This window comes from Larus michahellis, chromosome Z, assembly GCF_964199755.1.
Source record: "Larus michahellis chromosome Z, bLarMic1.1, whole genome shotgun sequence".
Lineage (NCBI taxonomy): Eukaryota > Metazoa > Chordata > Aves > Charadriiformes > Laridae > Larus > Larus michahellis.
The window spans coordinates 54132009-54146926 of NC_133930.1; the positions used below are offsets into that span (position 1 = coordinate 54132009).

The window sequence follows — 14918 nt, forward strand, 5'->3', positions numbered from 1 at the left end:
AAAAGACAGAGTGGCAAAGCAACAGGGGGAGAGGGAAAGTGAGGCAGAACAAGAGAGGGAAGTGCAAAAGAGGAAAAACGAGGACGAGGAGAGTATGTTCAGGAGAGAAGACAAGCAAGGGGCGGGGGGTGATAGAAGGGAAGTGCATTGGAGAGAGAGGAGAAAAAACTCTTAGACAAATCACGAGAGAGAGACAAATCAGGTGTGAGGTAAGGCAACACAAAGCAAAGCATGTCAGAGAGAGGTGCAGCACAAGAAAGAGGGACGAAAAGCGCAAGGAAAAGTGAGCAAGTGGAAAAGTCTCTGTGAAAGTGAGGGAAGAAAGCATGCAAGACAGGGAGAAAGCAAGAGACCATGGGAGAGAAGAAACATGTTAGAGGGTGTGCTAGTGAGCATGACCATGCAAGGGAGACAAGGAAAGCAAGAGGGAGAGAAGCACACGCAACAGGGAAAGCTTAACAGAGAGTGGGAAAGCATGTCCAAGAGAAAGGCAAAGCACATCCAAGTGAGGGAAAACATGTCTGAGAGAAATGGAAAGCTCAGGAGAGGGAAAGCAAGAGAAGGAGAAGTGAGCAATCAAGAGTGAAATAGTGAACAACAGAGTGACAGCACAAGCAAGAAACCACAAGCATGAGCAGGAAAGTGCACACAAGAAAGAGGAAAACTGTCGGAGATGGAAGAGCACGCGGGAGACAGGCAAAGAGAGTCCATGAGAGAGGGGAAACAGGTTGGGGGGAAGGCAGGTGAAGACAGGAAAGCAGGCAAAACAAGGTGCGTGGGAAAGGCACAGGACAGAGGGAGGGAAAAAGCAAGAGAAAATGGAAACATGAGAAACAACAGCAACAGATAGCGAGGAATAGCACAAGAGAGGGAAGAAAAGCAAAAGTAAAAGAAAGCACAAGTGGGAAAGTGCAAGCAAAAGAGGAAAACTGCAAAAGCAAGAACATGTAAAAGAGAAAATGTCTGAGAGAAGGAAAGCACATCTGAGAAAGGAGAATAACTTGGAAGGAAGGAGGAGAGAGAGAAATACATTGGTAAAGTGAGAGCAATAGTAAGAAATAGGGAGATGGGGGTGGGAAGGGGAGTGGGGAACAGAAGAAATAGAAAATACAAAATAAACATGCAAGAGCGTGAATGCTCACAAGAACATGAGAGATAAGGAAACCGAGAGAGAGGCAAAACATGTATGAGAGACAAAGTACATCGGAGAGAGGAAATATGTGTTTAAGATTGTGAGAGAGGGGAATGGACTGTGAAAGAAAAAGCTGATCAGAATGAGAGGGAAAGCACACCTGAAAGAGAGAGACAATTTCTGTGAGAGGGGAAGAACAGGGCCAAGGAGAGGGACAGAGCAGGGGGACATAACAGAGAGGGGCATAGGGATATACCTGGGCAGACAGAGGGAACTAAGACAGTGAGAAAGCACGTAGCAAAGCAGGAAAGCATGTCTGAGGGAGAGAGACAAATGAAAGGACAGAGAGAGGGAGTACTAAGAAAGCCCAAGACAGGCAGGCAGAACGAACATCAGAGTAAGACTGGGGTGTAATATGTAAGGGAGAAAGAGAACACATTTGAGACAAAATGGAAAGCCCAAGAGTCAGATGGGGAGATAGAGAGGGATACCAAGAGCAAGGAAGAGGGACAGGGAGTAAACAGAAATAGCAAACAATGGAGAGAAAGCACAAGTGAGGGATTGAAAGCATGAGTGAGAGGGAAAGTGTGTGCAAGAATGTGTCAGAGATGGAAAAGTATATGAGGGATGGAGAAAATGAGAGAGGCAAAGCAAGGGAGAATGAAAAAGACAAGCACAAGAGAAAAACATGTAAGAAGCAAAGTGTGTGAGGGAGAGAGGCAAAACATATCTGGAAGAGAAGGACTGCTAGGGAGCAGGGACATAACAGAGAGGAAACGCACATCTAAGAGACGGAAAGATGGGAGACAGAGCAAAAGAGACCAAGGAAGCACAGGAGAGGGGACAGAGAGAACTGGAGACAGAGATAGGTGGGGGAGAGGGGAGGCAGGAAGAAAGAGATGAAGAGTGAGATGGAAAGTTCAAAAGAGAGAGGAACAGTTGGAGGGGGTGGTTGAGAGGGAGGGATAGCGAGCAAGAGAGAGATGTATAGCAAGACAGAGTGCAGGATAGCAAGCGAGACAGAGGGGCATAGTGAGAGACTGAAAGCTTGAGTGAGATAAAATGCAAATAAGAGAAAAATTGAGATTGAAATGCATAAGAGGGCAGAAAAGGATGTTAGACAGGAAAGCAAGAGAGAATGAGAGCAAAGTACGTAAACTGAGACACCACCAGCAAAAGACGTAAGACAAAGCAGCATGGTGTATATGAGAGAGGGAGAGTGGCAAAGCACGCTCCCAAGAGGCAAAGCTTGCATGCACGAGAGGTAAAGCATGAGCACATGAGCCTGAGACGTGAGAGAGAGAGAAAGCATACATGCATGCAAGAAAGAAAGGCAAAGTGCACGCGCAAGAGAGAGGCAAAGCACAAATGAGGGAAAGGCAAAGAACATGAAAGGTAAAGCACACATGAGAGGCAAAGTGTGCATGAGTGAGACAATATGCATGCAAGAAAGACAACATGCACAAGGGGGGAAATGCACGTAAGGGAGGAAGTGTGCAAGAGGGGAGAAGTGCACACAAGAAGGGGAAGCACATGAGCAGAGGGAAGTGCACACAAGGGGCAAAGTGACAGAATGAGACAGGGAAGCAGAGAGGTAGAAGAAAAAAAACCATGAGAGAAGCACAGCACATAAGACAGTGAAATGCAGGAGAGGCAAAATATGCAGGAGAAAGAAAGCATTGGAGAGCAGGGAAAGCGTAAGACAGGGAAAATACATGCAAGAGGCACGTAGAATCATTTAGGATGGAAAAGGCACTTAAGATCATCAAGTCCAACCATTAACCTAACATTACCAAGTCCACCACTAAACCATGTCCCTAAGCACCACATCTACACATCTTTTAAATACTTCCAGGGATGGTGACTCAACCACTTCCCTGGGCAGCCTATTCCAATGCTTGACAACCCTTTGGGTGAAGAAATTTTTCCTAATATCCAATATAAACTTCCCCTGCTGCAACTTGAGGCCATTTCCTCTTGTCCTACTGCTTGTTAATTGGGAGCAGAGACCAATATCCACCTTGCTACAACCTCCTTTCAGGTGGTTGTAGAAAGTGGTAAGGTCTCCCCTTGGCTTCCTTTTCTCCAGACTAAACAACCCCAGTTCCCTTAGCCGCTCCTCATAAGACTTGTGCTCCAGACCCTTCACCAGCTTCGTTGCTCTTCTTTGGACATACGCCAGCACCTCAATGTCTTTTTTGTAGTGAGGGACCCAAAATCAAACACAGTATTCAAGATGTGGCCTCACCAATGCTGAGTACATGGGGATGATCACTTCCGGAAGTCCTGCTGTCCACACTATTTCTGTTACAAGCCAGGATGCTGTTGGCCTTCTTGGCCTCCTGGGCACACTGCTGGCTCATATTCAACAGATTGTCAAGCAATACCCTCAGGTCCTTTTCCGCCAGGCAGCTTCCCAGCCACTCTTCCACAAGTCTGTAGTGTTCCCTGGTGTTGTTGTGACCCAAGAAGAGGACTTGGCACTTGGCCTTGTTGTACCTCATACAACTGGCCTCAGCGCATCAATCCACCCTGTCCAGATCCCTCTGTAGAATCTTCCTACCCTCAAGCAGATCAACACTGCCATCCAACTTGGTGTCATCTGTAGACTTCCTGAGGGTGCACTCGATCCCCTTGTCCAGGTTGTTGATAAAGTTATTAATCAGAACTGGTCCCAATACTGCGCTCAGGGGAACACCACTTGTGACCAGCTGCCAACTGGATTTAACTCCATTCACCACAAATCCTTGGGCCTGGCCACCCAGCCATTTTTTTACCCAGCAAAGTATATGCCCATCCAAGGCATGAGCAGCCAGTTTCTCCACAAGTATGCTGTGGGAAACGGTGTTACAGGCTTTCTAAAGTCTAGGTAGACAACATCCACAGACTTTCCCTTGTCCACTAAGCAGACTACCTTGTCAGACAAGGAGATCAGGTTAGTAAAGCAGGATGCAATCCCCTCACCCAGATCATTGATAAGGATATACATAAGCAGCAGGCAAAGTACATCAGAGAGAAGGGCAAAAGGCACACAGGAAAAGGGTGTCAGAGAGAGGAAAATATGTCTGCAGAGAGAAAGAAACAGAGGAAGCCTCAGAGTGAGACAGAATGTGAGAGAGGGGGGAAAAGGGGGAAAGAGACAACAGAGAGAAGGAAGAGAAAGAAAGGGAAAGAAAAGGGCAGAGAGAGGAGGGCAAGCTAGTGTGTGTGGGGAGGGACTCAAGAAAGCTTAAAAGATGCAGGCAAACTGCATCCACAAGAGGGGAAATGCAAATATAAGAAGGAGGGAAAGTAGGTCCAAGACAATATGAAAGCAGGGTATAGTTGGAGGGAGCTCTACAAATGAAGAGGAAATACTATCCAGACAGAAGGGAGAGAGAGCAAGTGAGAAGGAGAAAGCGTAAGTGAGAGACTGCAAGCTTAAGAAAGGGAAAGTGCACGCAAGAAAGGAAAATCTGTCAGAGACAGGAAACCATACAAAGCAGAGGGAAAACAAGAGACAAAGAGGCAAAGAGAGAATGAAGGAAGGAAGTGCAAGAGAAAGAAAAGGCACATGAGAGGGAAGGTGTGAGAGAGAAGAGGGACCCAGGTAAGAGGTTGAATGTGCAACAGAGAGGGAAAGTGCAAGCAATTTGAATTTGTAAGAATCTGAGTATGTGTGTGAGAGATGGAAAAAGTGTGAGACACAAGAAAGGAGAAAATCTACAGAAGGGAAAGGAAGACAGAAAAAGAAAAAGCAAGAGGCACAAGGAGGCGCAAGACAAAGAGAACAAAAGTACGCAAGAGAGAAAGAAAGCAAGGGAGAGACAAAGTACATTCAAGTAATAGAGGGAGAGCATGCGTGAGAAGTCTGCGTGCAGGAGGGAGAAAGTGCATGCGCAAGGAGAAGAATGTATGTGTGAGAGGGGGAATCAGGCTGGGGGAGCCTGCAAGAGTAAGGGGGAAGTGTGCAAGAGGGGAAACACACAAAGGAGGGGAGGAATGCACAAAAGAGATGGGAGTGTGCCAACCAGGGGAAGAGCACAAAGGAGGGGGAAGCAGGCAAGAGAGAGAGGGGCACACGTGAGAGAAGGTGGAAGTGTGTATGAGCCGGGCAGAAGTGTGTAAGAGAAGGTGGAATTTTGTGTGAGGTGGGGAGAAATTGCACATAAAGCAGGGAGAATGCGTGCCTGTGAGAGAGAAAGCACAACAGGGAGAGGGAGAAAGTATGCATGAGCGAGAGGAAAACCATGAGGGGGTATAATGAGGGGGGAAGTGTGAGGGAGAAAGCGCACAAGGACGAAAGCACATGGAGAAGCACGCTTGCAAAGGGGCAGAATCACGAGAAGGACAGATTTGCATCAGGGAGGAGAGTGCGAGAGTGGGGAAGCCCATGAGAGAGAGGTAAGTGTGTGTGAGGAGGGGAAGCATGTGCACAAGAGGAGTGAAGCATAAGCGCAAGAAGTGGAAAAAGCCTGAACACAAAAGAGACGGGGAACATCCACGCATGAGAGATGATGAAAGCCCAGGCATGAGATGGGGAAGGAGCACAAGGAGGGGATGCATCTGTGAGAGGGTGGGAACACAAGAGAGAGAGGAATAGCTTGGGGGCGAGAGGAGAGAAGGGAAAACAGGTGTAAAGCAAGACAGAGACAGCCGGGGTGTGGGGATAGAGGGGGGATAGCAAGAGAGAAGCATGAACAAAGGTACAAGAACACTGTATAAAACCACATTCAGGATGCCCCAGTTTGGCTGGGACATCTCATGCACATGAATAAATATTTACTCTTGCAAAGTCTACAGTTCGCGTCTTTGTGTCTCTCCTCAGTCAGCACAGGCCAGTTGTGAGTTTTTGTGACAAGACGGAAAATGCGCAAGAGAGAAGGCAAGTGTGAGAGAGAGACAGGCAAAGCATGCACAAGTGAAAGGCAAAGCACATCAAAGAGGTATAAAGTGCCCAAGAGAGAAGGGAAGCCTTGGAGGCAGGGGTTGCTGAGGGGATAGCAAGAGAAAGAGGGGGATGGGGAGGATACCAAGCAAGGTAAAGAGAGAGAAATCGAGTGAGTGAGAGAGAGGGACAGCAAGCAAGAGAGAATGATGGACAATGAGTCAGAGACAGAAGGGAAGCACACAGGAAAGTGTAACTTCACTTTATAGCAGCACCAAGCTTCAGGGTCCTTCCTCTACTAACAGCCGTGTGGACTAATCAAAGAAAACTTCTTAGATGCCAGTATAGACAAACCTAATCCCTTTCATCACAATTTACTAAAATTCCTTTAATTGCATCCCAGTGCCCACGATTTTTGAAAATAACATGCCACATGACCACTTGCTATCCTGCAACTCTGATGCAAGTTAGCTTTCCTCTTAAGCTCCAACAGCTGTGGTTCACTAATAATAGGAAGGGCTACCAGAAGTTTATTTACAGACTCAAGACTTAAACAACCTTCTTTTCATTATTTTTTCTTCAGATTTTTAGAGGCTTTTCAAGTCTTTCTAGAGTTCTGCTAAGTCTAGATCCTGTCTAGATTGTCATTATTCTTTGAAGAAATTCTTACCCTTAATGGTAAGATGCTTACCATTAACGGATCACAGAATTTCTGCCTGAAATTGATGTCCCCTAGGCTATTCATGCCCCATGTCATTAATGTTGAGACTCTTAATAAACTTTGGTATGCATTAAATTTAATGAACTCTTTTGTGTAAGCAGCATTTGTAAATCTAGACATACAGGGTTGCAGAAAAATATTGTCTCACAATGCAGAAGTTCCAACCAAAAATAAAGGTCAAATACTGCACGCTTTTGTACGGCAAAGTGGTACTGCATACCTGCACCCTAGGTAGAGTAAGAAGCAGCTTGTAACTCTACAGATGCACTAAGAACTGAGAGGCTGTACAGTCAACTCAGCTATATGCTTCTGAGCATACTTCTATAAGTCAGATGAACACCAAATGAGCAAGAGTAGGAAGACAATGTAACCATAAAACCTCAAATTAGAGCTTGGGCAGGAATGAAAACCAATTTCAGAACCTTTTCCTTTCAAGTCAAGATCACGCACAAAGAAAAAGTGACAGACCACTTAAAAATTAAAAAGCATAATGTGCTTAGTTAAAAGTGGCCCCTACCTAAGCCGGCAGTTCTGTTGATGAGAACAATCTCAAAGTAATGGCAATACACAGCATCAATAAAGCATTTAAAAGCTGTGTGGCCAACTCTACAATGCATTTGGGCAGGAGCTAGCACACTGGAGCACAAGTTCTCAATTAGGGTCATCAGTCATTACCAGAAAAACAAACCTCATGGTGGATATGCCAACTCTACCAAAAATTAGATCATAATTCTTTAAGTTTCTGTTCAGATGCTTAGTTCTATCTAGACAAAGGAAAAATAACCTAACTCATCCCAAATCCATGTATTTATAAATTCTGTGCACACAACTTTCCTTAACATTTACATAGAAAGTGCTTCAGCTCCTAAGACAGCTGCATAGCTGGTCCAAGGAGCAAGAGGATGGCATTTATTTTGAAAATGGCTTTGAAGCAACTTGTCATTTGTTTCTAACACAGAGGCAACTGCAGGCAACCCTACTTTTCTGGATCACTACTAAGAAAACACTTTTCAATACTAAGAGCCATGGCTGCCTCAAGGAAACTCAATAGGAAAAGTCAGTGCCTCACCAGCATCACAAAGAAATGAATGAAGAGGTATCCATCACAGAGCACTAATGACGAGAGAAATTTCCAACCATCAGTGCAATGACAGCACGTCAGGAGATACCTAAGCAAGTGAAATACTCTTGGCTTGTGGCAACAGAACCCCATTCCAATTTTATCAAATCACTCCCAGATCTCCATGCACATCAACGAACAAGTAGATACTTTCTTCTTTAAGTTTTATTTATTTTTTTATTTAGAGAACGGGATTGCTGGCAGACACAACAGATAACAAGTACTGCCATTATTGAGAACATAGCAGCAGTATATTCTTAGTGGCAAGCATTTTTTCAACTTCAATTAAAATAAGGAAGAGAGAATGGAGTGAAACCAGAAGAATTAAAAACTACTTATGTAAAATGCTGAAGGGTTCAGGGATAAATATTTGGATTGTTCCTTTGTCTTTAATGAGGGCTGCACCTCCTACCAGGGACTCAAAAAAAAAAAAAAAGTATATTGAAACACTCACTGCATGTTCAGCTTATGTCAGAAAGAAAAAGGATTAATATATTAACATGGATTGTGAATGGGGGACTCAATGAATCAAACATATTAGGCTGAAGTTGGCAGAAGCTGATGTTAACTGCTGAAGTTCCTTTAGCAACCATGCCTTCTTAATTCTGTTTAGATCAGCATTATAAAAGAATTCACAATAAAACTTTGCTGTGCTGGCATTCTACACTAACAAAGTCAAGGCATAACATTAAAAGTTTTGTAACTATTAAAATAGTTACAAAACTATTTTGTAACTATTTGTAACTACTATCCCTCCTGTAAGGCATAACTTGCATTTTCAATACCTGAAAGCCATTTGCTAATATGAAAGCACTGTTATAACTTTTGATCACTAAGGAAGAAAAGCCAATAAGCGTGCAGCTTTCTAATGCTAGGAACCATCCACCAGTTCACCCTCATACCTTACTCATTAAACCAATTAAAACACAGATTCCAATGTACAAGAAATCTGAAAACTACCATGATGCCTAACTAAAGAGTGGTGATTACACAACATTATGACCATCACCCACATGACAATTTTATTTGGGTAGGAGCTTGAAAACTGAATCCATCTGGAGTGTACTGAACAATGACATAGCATAATATAGGTCAGATTACCCAATATGGCCCTTTTTCCAGTCATAAGGATCCCAAAATGCAAAGTTCTACTTCAGATCAGACCAATATAGCGGTCACTATAAAAATTACCCTTTACATAAATCAGGTACTCTCTGGAATTTATGCAAGTCACACACAGCATACTTGGTTAAGTTTAGGTATCAGTTTAATCAGTACTCCCTGTCTCAAAAATAGTTTCAAGAGTTATTGGCTTCAGTCTCCATGGAAACTGTGCAAAGGATTCTTACTATTTCTGTCTATGAAAATCCCATCACATTTAAGCTGCCAAGTTTCTGAGGAGAGCCTGAAGAACTAAAAGTGGCAGTAATATCCATGTTACTGTCTATCACATGCCACTTAGTTATTTACCTTTCCATATGAGGAGAATATTTTATATTTCCACGTGTTTGATCAGATGGAAGCAAATTGTTGAAGGAGTTCCAACTCCATTTCCACAGCAAATGTGTTATTTCAAAACTTCCTTATCTTCTGTTCCATCATACCTTATTGGACAGATACATGGGCTACATGTATCTATCTAATGCACTTTCACCTCACAAGGAGGCTTTTAACACCATCTCCCATAACATCCTCACAGAAAAACTGATGCAGTCCAGGCTAGGAAAGTGGACAGTGAGGTGCACTGAAAACCGCTCAAATTACAGGCTCACGCAGTTGCGATCAACAGTCCTCCACCTGGAGGCCAGTAACTAGCAGTCAACCCCCGGGCTTGACACTGGGGCCAATAGTGTTTGACATCTTCATGAATGACCTGGACAATGGGACAGAGTGCCCCCTTGGCAAGTTTGCAAACAATACAGAACTGGGAGGAGTGGTTGATACAGTAGATGGGTCTGCTGCCACTCAGAGGCACCTCAACAGGCTAGAGAAATGAGCTGACAAGAAACTCAAGAAGCTTAGCAAAGGGAGATGCCAAATCCTGCACCTGGGGAAGAAAACCATGCACCAAGACAGACTTGGGGTTGACCATATGGAAAACAGCTTGGCAGAGAAGGACATAGGTTGTTCCTGGCGAACAAGTTAAACATAAGCAAGCAATATTCCCTTGAGCCAACCCAGGGCTTTAGTGGGAAAAGTAGAGCCAGAAGGTTGAGGAAGGCGGTCTTTCTTCTCTGCTTAGCAGTGGCGAGATCCCATTTGGAGTTCTGGATACCGTTCTGGGCTACCCAGTGTAAGACAGACATGGGTGTACTGGAGCAAGTCCACTGAAAGGTGACAAAGATGATGAAGGACTGGAGCACCTGACATAAAATGAGAGGCTGAGAAAGCTGAGGTTGTTTAGCCTTCAGTACAGAAGGCTCAGCAGGGATCTCTCCAATGTTCATAAATATTTGATGGGCAAAAGTAAAGAAGGTGTACCCAGACTGTTCTCAGTGGTGCCCAGTGAAAGGGTGAAAGGCAATGGACACAAACTAGAACATAACAAATTCCCCTGGAACGTCAGAAAACAACTGTTTTACTGTGAGGGTTGTCATACACTGGAACGGGTTGCCCAAGGAGACCTTAGAGTGTCCATCCTTGGAGATACTCAGAAACCAATTAGACATGGCCCTGATGAGTGTGCTCTGGTTGACCCTCCTTTGGACAGGAGGGTCAAGTATTCTGCGACTTCATAAATGCAAAGTGTGGAGAAAGGGAAGGATATGCATGTCTACTTGCCCCTAGGAAGTGACGCGCCAGTGGAGCTCAGCTTCTAAGAACTCCAGCAAGAAGCTCTGGTAAGCCAACCCAACTGATGCAGCTATAAATTACATGGGCTCTGCTAGAATAAACAAAGATCGATAGCACTGAAGTCAGACTTCCCTGGCCAGGTCAACTTCCTCAGATGCAATAGCTCTAAAATGGGCTGCAGGATGCTAGAGACTTTGCACTGCGGAGCAGTCCTGGGCCCATTCATTCCGCTAAGACGGTTCTATGATGAGTCAGGAGTCCTGACAGCATCCTGGGGCAACCTAACAGGACTCACACAGCATACTCCAAAAAAAACCAGGGCAGCTGGATTCTTTTAGACCTTCCTATCCGGAGAAAGTGGGGAAAGGATCATCTTGCGCTCAGCACCACATTAAAAAAGGAAAAGGTTTGAATTTCACTGACCAAGGCATATTGCTTATAAAACAGTTAATAAGAAGCCTTTATAAAAAACATTCTAATTCATCCAGCAGTTCTTCGGAAAGCTCAGTCTCCCATACATTTAAGAAAACACATGAAGCAGATGAACCTCTGCCTTCTGCAGCTTCAGCTTTAGCTCCAAGGAATAACAACAAAATAATGAGACAACCATTTGGCCAGCAACATCAAAACACAAAATAAAAAGTGTGCAGACCAAGTTCTGAGCATCATAACATACCAATTTAAGCAAGTCCCAGCGGTACAGAGATTTCAGTCCAGAGTTATGCACTATTTCATAGAGGAAATGACCTTACCAGTTGACCCAAATGAACCTTAAAATGGCTACAGACACAAGCTGCTTGATGGAATCTACTTACATAAGCGATGTGGGTATTACGGGTCACAGCTACCCACCTGAGAGCAGTTTAAACCAGCACTGTACCTGGCAACACTACTTAGCTGAGCTTTTAATCTGCAAAAATTCAACCAAGAAAACATCAGAACAACAACGAACACTACTAGAGGCACATTATTTGAAACAATACTAAACAAGTACAGATCCTCAAAGATTTTGTTACATAAAGTTTTTTATTATTTTGTTAGAAGAGCTTTCAAAAAACATGCTATATGATATCATTTTCTCTTCATTGTATGTTAGTGTTCATCACAGTCTGCAGTCTCTAGGGTTTAAACAACATTAAAACTTGAGCTCTTTAAAAACATTACAGGAGCTCTTATTCTTTCCCTGTCCCTCCCCAGATAATGGCACTGAGGTGGTTTACTCCACTGTGCTCAGAGTCTTCAAAGGACAAGCAAAAAACTCCAGTTCCAAAGCACCTACAGTGTAATAATGAAGAATGAAAAGTGAGACTGCTAAAAAAGCCCACCAACATAAGAACATGGATGTGGCTAGTGAAACTGTCTAGCGTTATTTTAAACAAAGCATGGCAGAGGTACAAAGAAATCGGGAAAACCAGTAGATTAATAGAATGTAAATAATACTTAGGGTCATGGGTCACATATTTACTAGAAGACAAGGCAGGGCTTTTTATTTATACATGATAACTCTTTTTAAAGTGAGTTAAAAGAATGGAGAAAACTTGAAGAGCTTGGATACTGGGAAGATGTATTGATGGAACAAAGTAGTAACTAAAGCTAAAGTGAGGAGCATTAGAAGCAGAGAGTTAAAACTGAGTTTGGTGTCAAGACACCAGATAGCCAAGAAAATTCAAGAAAGGATTTTCTGTGGTTATATAAATCCAGACATCAATTATTAGTTTATACCACACCTACTCCTTCTGAAGCAAAAAAATACCAGAATGAACAGAGAAAAGGCTGGTTTTCTGACACATTATACATAAAGACCGGTACTTAGACAGCATCAATCTATGTAAGACGAAAGATGACTTCAAGGTAGCTGGACTCAGACTAAGAGGTAATGTTCTACAGTGAATCTCAATCTCCACTAAGGAGTGCATTACTAGGGCAATGCAATAGCCCAGCACTGGGCTGCATAATTCTACTGCAATAAAGTAGACAGAGCTAGACATCTTTAGAGAGCAATACGGCAGACAGGCAAATCAATGAATAAGGTGAATAACAACTCTACCTGTTAAAGGTGCCTGTTAAAACATAGCAGTGGACTGTGCAGGCATTTAGCCTGTTAGAACAGGTCCTTCCTGGTTCAAAAACCTCCATTAGTTTATGCATCTTGGTCAGCTGGGGATCCCATCTCCTCATGCCTTCGATGAACACATATGTGCCAACACAAGCTCACAGTCCAAAACAAACACGTGAAAGGAGAAGAGAGAAGCCAGAAAACAAAAAGCACTGACAGGATGAGACAAGATGATACTATGTAGATAAAGGGAAGTCAGAGCTTTACAGAGGATGACAATGCATAAGAGAAAGAACTGTGATAAACTAAACATCATCTAAAATCCCACCTGCAAAGCCTGCTGCATAATTTTGTTCCCCATTTAAAAAATAAATAAAAATAAAATGTATATTTAAATTCCACAGACAATAGAGAAAAGACTCTGGGATGGTAAGAATTTAGTCACTATCAAATGTTATTTCTGTGAAAATATATCAAGTTTTTGCATTTGTGAACTGGTGTTATATGATGCACAATTTACAACTCCTATCTCTATTTTAACATACTGCATCTCTCAGTTTGAATGCCCTGGATGGTGACTGAAATGCAATACTAGAGAGTCCAGTTGGGTTTTACATGCACACTCTAAGTTACATAAGCATTTTCCAACTGTGTCTTCTTAAAATTCTAAAAGCACTAATTCATTTTACATTAGCCCATTCGCTACACAAGATACACAAAAGTACAAATATTTTAGCTACAAATGACTGCAATAACCAGTAACATACAATAAAATAAATCTGTTTTATTTATAAAATGTTGTATGTCACTATGCCAAACAAGCACAGACATTCAAAGAACAGCACGTTAGTTAACTTTGAATTCTACTCTATTACTTTAAAAAGTCCTTCTCAGGTTTCCTACTTAATACATTCCAAGAAGAATGTTTTTAGGCCACACGTGCTGTTACAACAAAATGTAGTAAAATTTTAAGTAATTTAGCACAGCAAACTGAGAACTCATTAAGAAATAAAATTAGTAAAACATACACGTATATTCCCAGTGCAAAACTTCTGCAGAGAAAATGAAACTGGAAGAGTGAGGTGATACTAACTCATACCAAAAAAAGAACATGTATTTTCTTAATAGAAACCTAACTTCCAAGGAAAACAATGATCGGAACAAAACTGTACACACTATATGGATGGTATTTATATCTGCAGTACATAGCAGAGCATTAATATAGTTCCAAACATGATTACCTGCTAACTTCAGAACTCAAGTAGCAGAGCAGATGAATGGCCCAAAGCAAAGGTCCTGCATATGTTGCAAATGCTGTAAGGAAGATAGCTGGTATCTCCACATAGCTTTCTAGGCCCACAAAACCTGCTGAAATATCCACAGTAGCAATACCATTTGAATTTCCCTGAAAATAGGAATAAAAAAAGGAAAGATATAAGTATCTCCAAAGAAACGTTTAGGATACATTGAAATAATATTAATTATTGCACCATTTAAAGACTTATTCTTTAAGCCACTTTACAGTACAGCCATATTCTTTACATCCGAATTTCAATAAAGCAGCTTACCAAACAAGAGCTTCTCTTTCGCATTTACAGACTAATGAAGGCATAAACAGCATGATCTTTTGCTTGTCTTATTTTGTCTGCAAATTAACATGTTGTTTAATAGATTACATCAAAAAAATATTTTAAAGCAAGCAGCTACACTTGCAGATTTCAGTCACGGTAATGAAAAAAAAAATGTTTTTTTCATCATGCATGGTTCAAACCCAAGATGTTAGGCCTGGTGCCAGAAACTGCCCTAGGAAATAAATATTTCTTGCCCTTAGAGACAACAGGGCTCTAATTTAGAGCTGTAGTGGAACACTACACTACCCACCTGCCTGCCCCACAACACAAGGTGCTGCATGTAACCAGATTTTATCTAAGACAGGTATTTAAAACCTATAAAGAGGAAAACACAAGGAACATACAGCAATGAAAGTATCAAGAGCTGTCCAAGACTTGTATGTTTTACCTAGTTTTCTTATTCAGTAACTAACACCACTAAATAACAAGGAATAATATAAAATTGAAGGAAGCATTTTCCACTGAAAATGCCCAAGTATTCAACTTCATTCAAATACCTAAAGCAGCAAACACACCCTTTGATTAAGGCAGAATCTTCTTAGCTTAGCAGGTCACACACAAGTTTCCTCAGACTACTGTGAAAGCTCTCAGACATTCT

General features: G+C 42.4%; 1 protein-coding gene across 2 annotated transcripts in view; it reads right to left on the reverse strand.

The window, feature by feature from the left end:
* The window catches only part of PIGG (phosphatidylinositol glycan anchor biosynthesis class G (EMM blood group)), a 90562-nt gene that overhangs the window by 20480 nt on the left and 55164 nt on the right, over nucleotides 1-14918 (reverse strand). Inside the window, exons 12-13 of one of the 2 annotated variants that reach the window (XM_074569071.1) lie at nucleotides 13931-14094; nucleotides 11486-11543 (exon numbers count right to left, since the gene is read on the reverse strand). In XM_074569071.1, coding sequence (XP_074425172.1) covers nucleotides 11486-11543; nucleotides 13931-14094 — 222 coding nt within the window. The remainder of the gene's footprint in view (nucleotides 1-11485; nucleotides 11544-13930; nucleotides 14095-14918) is intronic. The other variant, XM_074569070.1, reaches the window with a different exon arrangement.